Source organism: Aedes albopictus, chromosome 2 (assembly GCF_035046485.1).
Source record: "Aedes albopictus strain Foshan chromosome 2, AalbF5, whole genome shotgun sequence".
Classification (NCBI taxonomy): Eukaryota; Metazoa; Arthropoda; class Insecta; order Diptera; family Culicidae; genus Aedes; species Aedes albopictus.
The window spans coordinates 449096860-449113142 of NC_085137.1; the positions used below are offsets into that span (position 1 = coordinate 449096860).

A 16283-nucleotide genomic window follows, 5' to 3' on the forward strand; every position below is an offset into this window, starting at 1 on the left:
AAGTTCATTGTGCGAATAACTGTTACTGTCAAGAGCTAAAGTTTAGGATAGTTTGGACGACCCGGAATGTCCCAAAGGTCCATATTAATATATATAGTAGACTTCAGGTTGGTTCAGTCAACGCGATTGCTTATGGAACGTTACTCAGATATGGCTGCTATTACGAGTGTAGATATGAAGTTCTGAACTACTAGATAGTTTGGCTGACACGGAATTTTCCTATAATGTCTCTTAATGACATTTGAGATTTCATGAGCTTCACGGATCCCAGCAGATTATGTAATGCTATTATTAATGCCGAAAACACATAAAGTTATTCTTGTAGATTTGAAGGGCTTTATTATAGAACAGTTTGGATGACCCTGAATGTCGCGAAGGCTATAATACATAGACAAGCAGACTTCAAATTGCTCCAGTAACAGCGGTTGATTATGCAACGTTACTCAGTATAACATGAATGGCTGTTGCTACGAGTGTAGATCTGAAGTTCTGAACTCCAAGGTAGTTTGGCTGACCTGGAATATTCCTGTAGTGTCAATAAACACATTGTAGATGTCAGAAGCTTCACGGATCCCAGTAGATTATGTAATGCTATTATTTCTGGCGAAAACACATAAAACTTTTTTTGTAGTTTTGAAGGCCTTCACTCTAGGACAGTTTGGAACACCTCGAACATCCCAGAATATAAAACACCTTTTGATATTCTTGACGAAGGTTAAATGAATACATATGAACGTAACTTATATCCAAATTCAGCTCTTACAACAATTGGTATGTAAATTATTTCGCTTTTCCAAATTTCATGGTGTTCAGTATGTTCTAGGTTTTCAATAAAGTCTCAAATACAAATATTCCTATTTTTCCTTAATAGAGGGCCCATATACCCGAGACGGTAAACGCACGGGTATTCAGCATGACCATGCTGAGGGTGACGGGTTCGATTCCTGGTCGGTCCAGGATCTTTTCGTAAAGGAAATTTCCTTGACTTCCTTGGGCATAGAGTATCTTCGTGCCTGCCACACGATATACACATGCAAAATGGTCATTGGCAGAGGAAGCTCTCAGTTAATAACTGTGGAAGTGCTCATAGAACACTAAGCTGAGAAGCATGCTTTGTCCCAATGAGGACGTTACGCCAAGAAGAGAGAGAGAGAGAGGACTCAATTTGCAACAACTTTTTCGAAGACAGTATTCTGTTTTATTGAATGTTTAAATTTATACAGCCGTTTAAATGTTGGGGTCATATATGACCCCTCCGGCTCCAAAGGGTTAAGCTAAAGGATCATACCTTGCAATTCAATATCGCCATCACAGACAGAAAGCGGAAAATAGATTTCATCGATACTGAATTTTCACTTATTAATCTAAATTTTATTCTTTTCCCCAGAATACTACCAGAAAGACTCCTACTCCGAGTACAACTGCAACGAGCCGCTGTTGGAAACCGCGAAGCTGAGTGCCACATCCCAGCTCAGGGAACGAGGGCCGGAAAATGCCCGTCTAAACGGTAAGTTAAAATCATCTAAGAACCGAAAAAAATCTCATCAACAAAACAGTCCTTCACTAATTACTTTGAAGTTTTTTTTTTGTATTCTGTTGCCGGCCTCATTCAATGTGTTTTGTTTTCTCCCGCTCGTTTGATGAGGGACAACGACGGGTCAAACGGGTCTTGTGTCCGAACTTCAAAGTGTCTCTTCCTCGGCAATTTTCCCAGCTCATTTTCCTCGCCCATCATCTGTCCGTCTGTCTATCTGTCCATCCGTGTTCGTTTCGCGCTGGTGTGTAATATCCCTCTATGCTTATCTGTTGTGTACGCCGCCACTACGTTGATCGTAATTTCTCTTGAATCAGCACGTGGTCTTGTTTTTCTTCCGATCGAGATGCTCCCTTCATCATCGGGCGTGCTCTGTTTTTGTTTATTTCGAACCGATCTTTGGGTGTTTATTTGTGTAGTTCACATTTTGCTTTCGTTCTTGCCTTGTTGTGTGTTTTTAAGCGCATTTTGTATCTATTTCCGATTGTAATTACCGATTTTGATATTTTGTTTCACTTTTTTTTTACTCTTTCCCATCACCATCTATGATTTACGATTTGTTTCCATCCTGCGAAATGTTTTACTCTAGCCTTCGTTGAGGGAAAAGATCCATTGCACACGCTACCATCATCTTCCCTCGTTCGGTTCTGTATCGGGTTGAAAGCGATAATTTTGTTAGCACTTTTCCGCTGAAATTTTGCACCCGTGTCTCCCCCGCACTCTGTAAATACGATGCAATGTTTGTACATTCAACCAAGTTTGAGGGGTTCTACACAGCCTGAATTCTTCCCTGTGTGTGATAGCTGGTGGTGAGTGATGCAAATTAGCGAATGCATCGGGTTTTTATCAAACGAAACCGGTGGCAATATGGGGTGTTCCAGCAAATTTGAACTAGGTTACGTACCGGTCGTCGTCGTCGTCGTCGTCGTCAGGCAGCCACGTGTGGATGGTTCAATCGGGGCAGTGTGGAAAGTCTGCCATATGGTCAACTCCTTTCACCCGTTTTACTTTTCATTCAGGACGGAGTGGGTGGATGAATCTGCAAACATGACGTGCGGTAGGGTTCAATTACATCAGAGCGCTTCCCTTTCGCGGATACTCATCGTTGCAATTGATTGGAAGTTTTTACAGCTGTAGATGAGGCAATTTTCAATATACTGTGTTGCTTGTACCGGTTAGATGGTAGGGTGTGCAATTGCACCTAGGGACCTAAGTACTGTACGCAGAAAGGGTTTGGAATTTGGACGCCGATGTTTTCCATTGGTTTCGCTAGGACATTTTGATGGAGGGGATCTAAGGAATGTCGCATCGTGATGTGTTGAAGACTACTCACCATCTTCCAGAAGATGTTTGTTTGGAAATTTGACAGAATTGGGGGTGCTCTCTGGCAGAGTTGCTTTACATAAAGAGCAGTACAAATTTTAGTGGAATTTCTTGAATATTAAGATACATTGCTTGAAAAAATCGTTGGCGTATCTCCAAAGCAAATTTCTAGCAGAAATTTGATGGAAATGTAGTTAATTTCAGTTGCAATAAAACCAGATTAGTATCGATTAGAAAACGCCAAAGGCGAGGAAACACAGAATACCTACACTGGCACTGTGTAAATCGCATAATGCGAAGCCATATAGATGAAAATTTAAACTAATCCACAACATCTTCATAATACCGCCCTTATTTGGCAAAAAATAAAAATGTTAAAAGTTTGCGGTTTGAAAATGATCTTTCTAGCTAAAACATGGTCGAGTCAAAATTTGATTGATTGATTTGTCTTTGTGGAGTCTCGTAGCCGTGCGGTTAGGGTCACCTAGCTTCTAATCGCACCATGCTGTGGGGTGAGGGTTCGATTCCTGCTCCGGGCGATGAAACTTTTCGTGAGAATAGTTTCTTCTCCGTATCCACTGGTGCATGCTCCGTGTGTCCCTTGTCTAGTGTTAAGTTTCATTCAGTCTGTGCAGCCTTTGGCTGAAGACGGTCCGCGTCTTTTTTTTTTTATTATTAAAGAGACTTTCAGCCCAGTCAAAATTTGAAGTCCATATCTCAAGGCTAAGCGGTCCCTCAAGGGGCCTAAACTTCTCAAAATTTGTATGGGGCTGAAAAAAAAAGAGTTCGACGAAAAAATACCCTATTCTAAAACCGATGACTTTAAGATCCTAAAGGGCCAAAAATGTGCTCAGAATTACGAAATCTCTGCTCGATTTTGAGGAACGGACTAATGACCATGCGTCTCCATAACTTTAAAATTGCCGTTCATTTTACTTTTACATACATATACAGCCATAGTCTACTGGGTGAACTTCAGTAAGTAAAAAAAAATACCAGTGAATTCGCCTGCTGGAGAGTGATAATCCTCCATGAATTGCTACAGGCATTCCTTCAGAAGTTCCTTCTGAATTCCTCCATAAATTCCTTCTGATTTTCCCGCGGAAGCTTCTTCTCAGATTTCTCCTAGAGTTCTTTCTAAGATTCATTCAGGAGCTCCTTGAGGAGTGCCTTCTGAGTGATACAAGAGTTCTTTCTAAGATTTCTGCAGAGTTCCTTGAAGGACCCCCAGGAGTTTCCACTAAAATTACTCCGTCAATTTTATCTGGTTTTCCTCTTGGAATTAAATCTGGGAATCCACAAAAAGTTACTTCTTGGATTTGTCAAAAAGTTCCTTAGGATTTCCTTTTTTTTTTGAAAATTCCTCCAGCATTTCCTTCTGGTAATTCTTTGAAACGTTTCTTCTATGATTTTTCAAGGAGTTTTTTCTAAAAAATTTCGAAGGAGTTTCTAAGAGTCTTTCTTGACTTCCTCCAGGAGATACTTCGAGGATTTCCTCAAGGGTTCTTTCATGAATACCTCCTGAAGTTTCTTCTGGGATTTCACCAAAATTTTCCAAGATTGACCAGAAGTTGCTTCTGGGATTTATCGTGGCAGCGCTGTCATGGTAAAATCGGAACTGTTTACTCTATGTTTCCAATTCTAAATGTCCTCTGTACTGACATAGTGTACGGTTTGAGTCTAAAATGACTCTAATGCATAAAAAGGGTTAATATTGAGCTATATTGAAAATTACAAGGGATAGCCAAAATAATTGGGACAGGTAAAATTTTCACTTTTCAAAAAATGTTCAACTAGCAATAAGTTTTCGAAAACGGCATAAAATATTCTCAAATTTATATTATAAGTATATCAACTAGTTGTGTATCAGTGGTCTAAATTTGGAAATTGACTTGAAGATATTTATGTTTCGGAGAAAATCAATCAAATGGCCGGCATTAAATTGAAAAAGTAATTGGTGGTAATGAGATACATATGAAAAAAAGATAAATTTACTAAAGAACCATAGAATAAATGAAATCACTATAACTTTTTTTTCGTATTAATAATTTCAAATAAAGTCAAACTTTTTAAAAATTCATTATATTAGTCTTAAACTATCAAAATTTCATTGCATTCGGTTCATTGAATCTGGAGATATAACAGCTCAAAGTTGGCTATCGGATAATTATACCTTTTTCTTGAATCTTTCTAACGTCGTGTAGAATAGCCTGAACTTTTCCACATTTAGACCACTGATACACAACTAGTTGATGAACTTTCAGTAAAAAATTGAGAATATTTGATGCCTTTTCCGAAAAGTTACAGCTATTTGAAATTTTTTTGAAAAGTGAAAATTTAACCTGTTTTAATTATTTTGACTATCCTCTGTAAGTATTCCGGAGAACCCCACCGTTAATTATTTTATCACGATTTTTTTTTCTGTTTTTCAGCAGTTCAGCAAGAATTCTTCTAAATATTCCCCCGAGAATACTTTGAGAATGTATTCCTTCCCGCTTACTTCTTTGAAATTTTCTCCAAGACCTGATATTCCTTTATGGTTCTTTTTCGGGATTTATTATTTTTTCCCGGAATTTTCATATAAAAAATATTGCAGGATTTCCTCGAATGATTCTTCCAAGTGAAATGCATTTCTGTTCATGTTCTTCTGTGGATTGCTCCAGGAATTGTTTCAGGAATTTTCCTTCGATCTCCTTCAGGAGTTTCTCAAGAAATTTCCATGTTTTTTTTTTCAGGAAATGCCTTTAGAAGTTTCTCCTAGGATTCAGGGATTCTTTAGGAAATTTTTTCATAGATTGCTACACACTTAAAAAACTGTACCGAACTCGGTTGAATTTGAACCGAGTTTTTATCTGCTGAACACTCGGTTACCCACTCGGTTCAACAAATAACAACCGAGCATTCGGTAGGCTTCATTTGGCATCCATCTGTCAATCATACCGATAAAACTCGGTAGTCAAAAAGCGATATACCGAAACTCGGTTCACTATAATTTTATCGAAAGCTGTCGAATAAACCGACTGAAATGTTTCAATACCCGATATTTTTTTCTTACTGGATTTCAACCATATTTAAATTGTTTGGAAAAGACAAAACCAACAGAAGATTTGTGAAAGTTTGAACTTTATTCCTCATACTTGCATGCACTTATTATACACTTGTAACAAAATTCTTTGTTGTTCATAACTTTGCATTTTCATTATATTTTATTTTCTGGGAAGATTCTGCTTTTACGCTATTGAGGTGGTGCATAGCAGGAGCCAAAGTTTGACGCTCCATGATTGTCCCAACGACAATTGATCAGTTTCCCGCACTGCACCCGTGGGCTAAAATATGATAAATTAATATTATTGTCATTAGATTCGTTTAAAAGTTCTATTTATTCAGTTACTCACCAGAAAATTTTCTATTTCGAGTTGATAAATGCACGTAACGCTTGCTTGCCAACATGTGCCAAAATGTCCGGCTGTCTGGAGTATAGAACCGAGTTTTCGGTTTAAAAATCCGACCTGAAGTTCACCCCACTGACGTTTGACAACATTGAGTGAATTACCGAGTTTTTTCGGTTTTCGTATACCGAACTCGAAAATATTGATGCTCTACCGTCAACCAATCAATGTTGTCATACTTTTACCGAAAATTCGGTTGATTTTCAAAACATTGCGCATGTGAACAAATTTTGAACTGAATTTTTCGGTTTCTTAATGTGAACCGATACCAGTCGGTTGAAATTTGAACCGAATTCGGTTTTATTTTCTAAGTGTGTACAGAAGTTTGTGCAAGTATTCCTTCATGTATTTCATCAAACATTTCTGGATGAATTCCTCCAGGAATGTCATCAAAAGCTTCTCCAGGCATTTTCCTTTGGGGTTTCTCCAGGATTTTTTTTCCAAATTTTTCTTAAAAATTTGCAGTTTCAGGTTAGTTTTCTTCGCAGAGATTCTTTCTTGTCGGTATTTCTCAAGAGGTTCTTTCAGGTATGAGTCCATATATTCAGTATTCTTTCAGTTATTTATTAAGACATTTCTCTAGAAAATTCTAAAGCAATATTCCTGGATGTTCCTGCGGGGGTTTCCCAAAAAATCTTTTAGGTATTCTTCCAGGGATAGCCTAGAATTTATTCGGACCTTCCTTCAGCGGTTGTTTCAGTAAATTTTTCGGAGGATGTTCTAAAGAAATTTCTCTTGAAATTTTTCTATGTGTACAGCGGAGAATTCCCCAGTTCTCCCAGTCTTTTTTTTCTCGATTCCTTCAAAAAATACATTTTTTTAGAAATGTCTTCAGTTGTTCCATAAAGAATTCCTTTAGGATTTTTTAATTTCTGTACGGTTTACTTCAGAAATATCTTTTTTTCCTTTTCGTGTGCAATCAAGAGCGCGAACAAATTTTGAAGTTACTTTCAGAGTTTCTTCAGAAGTTTATCATGATTTATTTTCACCAAATAAGGGTGATATTTTGAGAAGTTTATTCACGTTTTCTTCCAGGCATTCATACTGGAATTTCTCCAGAGACAACTCAAACATTACTTCAGGAGTTTTAGTCCAGGAATCCTTCCTAAAAATGTTCAAAATCATCTAGCAATCTCCAAAGGTATCACCAGAAACTAAACCATTCTTTAGAGATTATTTCAAAAGTTCTTCCAGTACTATCTGTGTCAATTCTGGAATAACGTCCGAATCTTGCAGGAATCCCAGATAGTATTCCGAAGGCAGCTGCAAAAAAAAATCCTCGTAAGAATTTCTGTGAGAATTGTTGACAGACCTTAATTAATTCTAGGAAGGACCATTGGAAGATTTTACGAAGGAGTCTCTGTTGGATTTTTTATGAAATTTTTAAGGGACTTCTCAAGAACTCCATGATAGAGCTTTTGCAGAAACCTCTTGTTGAAATACCGAAAGAAAACTCGGAAGCACTGAAGAAGTCTCTGGAGATATTTTTGAAGGGAAACTGAAGAAATCTTTTGTGTACTGGAGAATCCAGAGAGTCTCTGTAGAAACCTCAGGAAGAAGCCTGTTGAATGCATCTGTAGAGGAATATTTCTAAGAAATCCCAGGGAAGTTATTGTAGGAATTTCCTTGGAATTCCATTAAAAGTTTATTGAGGATTTTTTAGGAAAATTTCTGGAAAAATATTTAATAACGTTCCTGGAGAATTCTCTGAAAGTATTTATTGAGCAATCTGTTGGCGTATTTCTGTAAGAATTCCTGTGGGAATCCTGGAGAAGCGCTTAAGCTTCTGTAGTTCCTATCCTAGAAAAAAAAAAACTCTTGAGATATTTTTAAAGGAATTCTTGTATAAATTCCTTAGAAATGTTTCTGAATTCTTAAAGAATTCTTGGAGAAAATCTTAGATTTATCTATAAAGAAAAGACTGAAGAAATTTCTGGAGAAATATATAGAGGAAATCTTGACGGATTTTCTGATTAAACTCCTGCAGGAATCATTGAAGGTATTCTTGCCTGAATCACTGAAAGTAATTATACTAGAACAGGAGTCTCCAGTTTGCCTAGTTGATTAAGGTTATGGATCACCAATCCGGAGACGTCGGTTTCGATTTCCGTCCCGTTCTAAGAAATTTTCTTGACTCCCTGGGCATAGTGTATCATTGTGCTTGCCTCACAATATACAAATTTATGCAATGGCAGGCAAAGAAAGCTGTGGAAATGCTCAAAGAACACTAAGTTGAAGAGAGCCATGCCAAGTTTCAATGGGAACATAGAGTCATACTTAAGAAGAAGACGAAGAAAACTAAGAAGAAGAAGGTGGGGAAAAAGAAGAAGAAGAAGTAATGCTAGAATATCTGGAAGAATTCCTGCAGGATTTTCTGGATGAATACCTGAAGAAAATTGTTCATCTTGAACAAATCTCCGGTGCACTTCTTAAAGAAATAGCTATACGATTTCTGAGGAAATTTGTGGAAGATTTTCAGAAGTAACGACTGGCAGAATTTATAAAAGAATCCTTGAAAGTTTTTTTGGAATCTCTGTAGAAAATTGTGAAGGAATCACTGTAGAAGTTTCCGAATGTTTTTTTAAACTGTTTTTTTTCCTAAGAATTTATTAAGCAATCCCTGGCGGAGTAATACGATCCCTAGTAGATTTGAGGATCGAATCCTTGGAGTAATTTCTGAAGGAAACCATGGAACAATTTTGAAAGGAATCAATAGAAAATTGATTTCTCAAAGGAATCCGTGGACAAATTTATGAAGGAATTTCATAAAGAATTGTTGGTGAAGTCTCCAGGGAAATTTGTGAAAGAAAATTTATGAAAGAAAATTTGTGAAAGAAAATTTTCTGAAAGTATCGTGTGAAACATTCCATAGTCTAATGTGATGGAGTTATTTCAAAAACAAATTCATCATCAGCTTTTTAAGCTTATTTTTGAGTTTTTACGAAAAACCATGGGAATTCAAAATATTTTATGATGCTTATGTGTCACCAGTTAGCCCAGTTAGCAGTTAGTGGTTGAGGCTAACGATCGCCAATACGGAGACGGCGGGCTCGACTTCCGTTCCAGTCGGGAACATTTTTTTGACTCCCTGGGCATAGTGCATTGAGGGGCATTGTCCTTGCCTCACAATATACAAATTGATGTAATGGCAGGCAAAGAAAGCCCATCAATTAAGAACCGTGGAAATGCTCAATGAACACTAAGTTGAAGAGATGCAGGCCAAGTTTCAGCGGGAACGTAGAACCATAAAGAAGAAGAAGAAAAAGTGTCACATAATAACTTTCGGACAAAAGTTGGCAGAATAAATAATTGCTTGTTATATTAGTTGTAATTTGTTGATTTTTATTGTTTGTTTTTTTCTTTCAAATCTGGTAAAAGGTCGAAAGTTTTCTAGAAGGAATTTTCAACCTTATTATCCCAAATTGACAATCAGAAAACGTAGTAGAACAACTTCATCCTACAACAGCCCTATTTCTTGAAGCACATTGTTTTGCACGCATTAAACACCAATTCCCAACCAGTTTGTATCGCTGGATCCTATCCACTATACGCTTATCTAGCAGCAGATCTAATTTATGCATTTATTGCAGCTCCAGCTGGCAACAAATTGTGTTATTGCAGCCGTGACCATTTGCTTCTGGGTTCAAGCCTCAAGCTTATCTGCAATGCACCCAGCAGCTGACATCATGAGGGACACACCGTGATGCAAGCGATTATTCGGCTGCCCAATAGCAATATAATTTCTATTGTTATGGTCATAGATGTTAATTCATCCAATAAATAACCAATATGTACATATTTGGATGGTATCCAACGAGGTTGATGCTGATGGCAGTACATATTCTTTCTACAGTACATTAAATTGCGAATCGCGTGATAATCAATACTCTGTGCATTGCACACTATACATAACTGTGTCTGGAGCGGTTTGCCTTATAAGACGGTATCGTTCCAAAGTGTCAATTTCGATGTCATAGGGATACTTTGATTACCCTGTCTGATTTTCTTCTATCTAATGAGGTATTGTGCGTTGCATGAAAAACACATTTATGGCGACTACTTTTCCGGGTCTTGGAAGATGGAAAAAATTCAATCGCAGTGCAAATACCACGTGCAGTCGCAGCAGTCATCACATCACCCGGCCACGTGGTGAACTTTTTTCATGAAACATCAAAGATCACTATGATGGAAAATTTGAAAACCAGGTATGTTGCCTAAGGCGACTATCTCGCGCGTATCTTTGACTGCGATCAAAAGTAGTCGCCAAAGTAGATTTTATTTTGATTCTTATAATATTAAAATTATGCAAAGAAAACGTATCTTAAGCGTATAGGGTAACTATAGCAGCGCTAACTTTCCTAGATTCCATATGTTTCGAAGGCTGTCAACCCTATCCAGGTGGAAAATCTCTTTAATGAAATTACCGTTTTCCCCTTCTGGTCTTCCGCCTCACCTTTTCCGTCTAGTCGGAAACGCTCAACATCTCAGCTTCAGCGAAGCAGCGCTAGCGCCAGCGTAGCGATTGCTTGAATAGTGGTTGATCTGCAGGTGCGAGTGATACAGAAGTGTGAGAGAAGCCTGTTTACGAAACGAATGATTCATCATGCGTCCGAATGACTCGGTATGGGAAAGAACGACAGATAATTCACAGACTGCAGCGTGCTGAACTACCTTCCGTAGTCGGCCGCTAGCTAAGCTCAGAAGCAGTAAAGTAATTGGATTATGTTGACCCGGTCAAATTGACCTTTCTTTCTCTGGTGTGCGCTACCCTCTTTCTCTGACGTGTAACATAATATGTGGGTTATGTCCTTCATGGTGTAAGCAGACTTTGTTGTCTGCTAGCATTTCTATTTCTACGCCAATTCATTTGCTACCTCTGAGCTCTGTGTAGAAATATAGTAACCCACTAGCCTTCGCGGTTTATTTCCACAATTTACGATATTATTTGCTCTGTTCAGATGTTTATGTTTTCGCCCGTCTCTCCTCGCTTTAAATTTATTTTCTCTCCGCTCTCGCAAAACCAACACTTGCTCATATACCGACTTATGTTGGTATGTGTTCCCAAACATTAAATTTTTCATGCGATTCAGTTGGCAGCTCCGACCAGCTGTCAAACAGGTTTCAATTCATTATCAATTCGCAGCTCATCATTAGTCGGTGTTTCTTTCGCGTACCGTTTGTGTATATTTACCAATTTGCCTGCGTTCTGCAGCTGTTTTTTCCTCAACCGGGATGTTTACAAAATAAACTTCCAGGGTTGCCCACCATCTTTTTAGGAAGCGTTACAACCGAAGTCATCAAAATCTCAAACCACGACACCATGTCACTACGCAATGGAGGTCACGTACGGTGGGCCTTTGACCTCGCCAGCTGGCGGCCCTGTTTGACGGATTTGCTGCTGGCAACGTCGTGCATCCAGCCGGAGGAGAAGGCCCGGCTGGCGAAGTTTGTGTTTCGCGATGACTTCAACGCTTCGCTGATCGGGCGGTTGATGATGCGACGGTTCGTCCATCTGGCCACCGGGCTGCAGTACGATCAGATCCAGTTCGATCGGGATCTGAAGGGGAAACCGTACCTGAAGAACGAAGGCTACGTGATCGATTTCAATGTGTCGCATCAGGGTCGCTACTCGGTGCTGGCAGGGCTGGTGACAGCTAGGGATGAGTTGACGGATCGCAGGGCGCCGAAGATTGGCGTTGACGTGATGAAAATCGAGTACAGCGGAGGGAAACCGTTGGGGGAGTTTTTCAGGCTGATGAATCGAAACTTTTCGGATGATGAGTGGCGGTATATCAAGGGGCAACCAACCGAAGCGGAGCAGTTGGAGGCATTTATGCGAAATTGGTGCTTGAAGGAGAGCTATGTTAAAAATGTTGGCGTAGGGATAACGGTTGATTTGAGGAAGATAAGCTTCTCCATTGCTAGCAAGGTGTTAGACACAAAGAAGGTTGTCTGTGATAGTAAGCTGAAGCTGAACGATGAGCTGTTGAAGGACTGGCGATTCGAGGAATCTCTGATCGATAAAGATCACTGCGTGGCGGTTGCTTTGGAGAATTTTCCACTGGATGCGGACCTATCGGAGAACTGCTTTGAAGTTATTGGTTTCGATACACTTGTAGAAGGCCATAAGCCACTTTTGGCGATCGATGAAAACTACTGCGATGGTATTATCAATAAGGAGTACAAGAAATCTAAATAAAGATTTTAATTATATAAACTGTTGGTGGATGTTCGTTCACAAATCGTTTTTTTTTTCATCACTGATGACGGTTATCTACACATAAGTTGCCGAAACAAACTATAATTTTAGAATCTCAAACTATTGTTTTAGATCTGAGTTATTTATATTCAGCTATAGGGCACTGCATAAAATTCGTGCTGTCTCTATCACTCTTACAGACATTTTGTGAACAACCTAGCCAAGTAACATCAAAATCCCATACAAAATTAAAACAATGCAGTGCCCTATAGAGCACTATACGCCGCAGTTGTTAAGGTATTTTTTTCTAAGTCGTTGCCGTTTCGTGGCCTTGTTATTTTCGATTCGGACTACTTGAGTTATTTGATTGGATTCAGTATGTGAAGTTTGCGTTCGTGGGAAAGTTTGCAGACTAATTACTTGCTGGTTGCACTTTACAGGAATTCCTTTCGGGATTTTTAGTGAGTTCCTTATAAGATACAGCCGAGGGTTTATCTTGGGTGCCTTTGGAAGTTCCCTCTGTGATTCTTCTGAGATTTCTAAAAAGGTACCGTATAGGAATAATTCAGCAAGTCTTCCCAGGATTCCTTCAGAGATTTCATCTGAGATTTCTAAAGGGACTTCTTATAGAATACTTCAAGGTTTTACTGCACAGGTTCCTTCTGTGGTAGATTCAAATTCCTTCAGAACTCTTCCATTAATTCTATGCGAGAATTTATTCTGGGATTTGTTTTGAAATTATTTCTGAGACTAGGATATTCTTCCAGAAATTCTCTAAGAACTTCTTCCGGTATTCTTCCAGAAACTCCTTCAGAATTTTTTTGAGAAACTTTTTCAACTTTTTTTTGGTGGGCTCCGTGGCCGTGCGGTTAGCGGCGTCAGTCGTCTAGGCGTTTCGTAAGCCTTGAAGTGCGGGTTCGATTCCCGCTCCAGTCGGGGAAAACTTTTCGTCAAACGGAAAACTCTCCATTTGGGCCACTGGGTGTTATGTGTGTTGTCCGTTGTCTCGTGTATGTAATGTTCAGTCTGTGCAGCCTCTGGCTGAAGACGGTGTAGTGTCTTTTTAAAAGAGCTCCTTCCAGAATTCCTTCGGGAACTTCTTCTGGGTTTCCTCCAAGATTCTCTTCGGGATTCCTCCACGATTTTTTTAGAGGATTCTTTCGGTAGCTCCACAGCCAACACAAAGTCGTATATGATATAGAATAGGATGCTAAAGTGGAGGCCATATGCGTACATTCTCCCATTTACCGGTGGGTAAGGTGTATGCATATCGCCTCCACTTTTGCTTTTTATTCAACATCATATGCGATTGTGTGTTGGCTGGGACCTTTCGGGATTTCTTCCGGAAACTTCCGAATTTCATGCAGTGATTCCTTCTGGACTCTTCCAGGAATTCCATACGAAAGTTCCTTCAGGGATTTCTTTTTGAAGATTGTTGCTGAGATTTATCTGCAAATTCTTCCGGGAATCCTCTAAAAACTTTTTCCGGTATTCCTTCAAGAACTTATTCCAAGGTTCCTTCAGGAACTCCTTCATGGTTTCTTTCAGGAACTTTTTGAAGAACTCCTTCCAGGATTCCGTCGTGAACTTCTTTCGGGATTCCTTCAAGAATCTCTTTGGGATTCCTCCAGGAACTTCTTCGGGGATTCTTTCGAGAGCTTCAGAATTTCGTTCTGGGATTCCGTCTGAACTTTTCCAGGAATTCCATGCCAGATGCCGTTCTGGAATTTCTTTTCAATTTTTTTCTGATATTCATCTAGACAATTCTTCCGGGAATCCTCTAAAAATTCTTCCTCCAAGAACTTCTTCCGAGATTCCTCCACAAACTCCTTTAGGTTTTCTTTCAGGAACTTCTTCAAGAAATTCTTTCAGGATTCCTGCGGGAACTCCTTCAATCTCTTCGGAATTTCTCCAGGAGCTTCTTCGGGGATTCTTTTAGGAGCTCTTTTGGAGATTCTTTCCGGAAGCATCCGAATTTCATTCAGGGAATCCGGGATTCCTTCAGGACTCTCCCAAAAGTTCATTCAGGGATTTCTTTCGAAATTCTTTCTGAGATCAATCTTGAAGATTCTTCCGGTAATCCTCCATTAACTTCTTCCGGTATTCCTCCAAAAACTTTTTCTGAAATTCCTCCTGGAACTCCTTCAGGAATTCTTTTAGGAACTTTTTCAAAAGCTCCATCCAGGACTCCTTCGGGAACTTCTTCCGGAGTTCCTCCAAAAATCTCATCGGAATTCCTCCAGAAACTTCTTCGGGCGTTCTTTCGGGATGTCTTTCGGAAACTTGCGGATTTCGTTCAGCGATTTCTTTTGGACTTTTCTAGTAATTCCATACGAAAGTCTCGACGAGTTATCTCGACAATTCCTCCGGGAATCCTCTAAAAACTTCTTCCGGTATTCCTCCAAGGACTTCTTCCAAGGTTTCTTCGGCAACTCCTTCATGGTTTCTTTCAGGAACTTCTTGAAGAACTCCTTCCTGGATTCAGTCGTGAACTTCTTTCGGCAATCCTCCAAGAATCTCTCCGGGATTCATCCAGAAACTTCTTCGAGTGTTTTTTCGGGATTTCTACCGAAAACTGCAAAATTTCATTCAGGGATTCCGTCTGAACTTTTCCAGGAATTCCATGCCAGATGTCGTTCTGGATTTTCTTTTGAAATTGTTTCTGAGATTTATCTAGGCAATTTTTCTGTGAATCGTTCAAAAACTTTTTTCCGGTTTTCCTTCAAGAACTTCTTCCGAGATTCCTCCAGGAACTCCTTCAGGGTTTCTTCCAGGAACTTCTTCTAGAACTCCTTCCAGGATTCCTTCTGGAACTCCTTCCAGGATTCCTTTTGGAGCTCCTTCGGAGAATCTTTCAGGTGCTCCTTTGGGGACTTTCGAATTTCATTCAGGGATTCCTCATGGAGTCTTCCAGGAATTCCAGGCGAGATGTCGTTCTGAGATTACTTTACTCTTTCTCAGATATATCTAGATTATTCTTCCGGGAATCATCCAAGAACTTCCTCCAAGATTCCTTCAGGAACGCTTTCAAGGATTCCTTTAGAAACTTCTTCCAAAACTCCTTTCAGGATTCCTCCGAGAAGCCCTTACTGGTTTCCTCCTAGAGTCTCTTTGAGATTCTTCCAGGAACTTCTCCGGGGATTCTTGCGGGATTTCTCCACTAACTTCTCCCTGGGATCTATTAGGAAATACTTCGGGGATTTTCTCAGGAACTTCTTCCAGGATTTCTGTATGACCTCTTTTCAGAAGTTACAAAAATGGTACTTGGTTTATTATATGGAATTCCTCCAGGAGTGTTTTATTGAATTGCTCAAGGAGTTCCTACAGGAGTTCCTTGAGGATTTCCTTCAACAATTTCTTAAAGAATTTCACCAGCAGTTCTATAAGAAATTTCTCTTGGAGTTCCTTTATGGTTTCTCCCGATAGTACCTTCCGGGATTCCATTTTGCAGGAATTAATTATGAAATTCTTGAAGAAAATAATTCATAAGACATTAAAAAAAGTATCGCGGAAGGAATTCCAAGAGAAATCTTAAAAACAATTGATTCTTGGAAGATTCCCGAAATTCTTTAATAAAATTTTGGAAAGAATCTCTTGAAGTTCAAAAAAGAATACTGAAATGAATTCCTGGAGGAATCCCAGGTCGGACCTTTTTGGATATCTCATAATAAACTCCTGAAAGAACTCCCTAGAGGGAACTTCTAATGGAAACATAAAAAAAAAACACAAATAAAGGTCCCTGGGGAATCCCAGAAGGAACACCAAGAGGAATCCTAGA

At 39.3% G+C, this 16283-nt stretch overlaps 2 protein-coding genes across 2 annotated transcripts in view; both read left to right on the plus strand.

Moving 5' to 3' along the window:
* Window positions 1-16283, plus strand: part of LOC109410019 (neurexin-4) — a 92159-nt gene that overhangs the window by 22743 nt on the left and 53133 nt on the right. The window contains exon 2 of the mRNA XM_062848619.1: window positions 1388-1507. Coding sequence (XP_062704603.1) covers window positions 1388-1507 — 120 coding nt within the window. The remainder of the gene's footprint in view (window positions 1-1387; window positions 1508-16283) is intronic.
* On the plus strand, window positions 10619-12548 carry LOC109419668 (L-aminoadipate-semialdehyde dehydrogenase-phosphopantetheinyl transferase). The gene has a single exon (XM_019693903.3). The coding sequence runs from the start codon at window positions 11360-11362 to the stop codon at window positions 12503-12505; it is 1146 nt and encodes a 381-aa protein (XP_019549448.2). The 5' UTR covers window positions 10619-11359; the 3' UTR covers window positions 12506-12548.

Coding starts and splice junctions, on each gene's coding strand:
- LOC109419668 (XM_019693903.3), top strand. CDS start 11,360: ATGTGTTCCCAAACATTAAATTTTTCATGCGATTCAGTTGGCAGCTCC.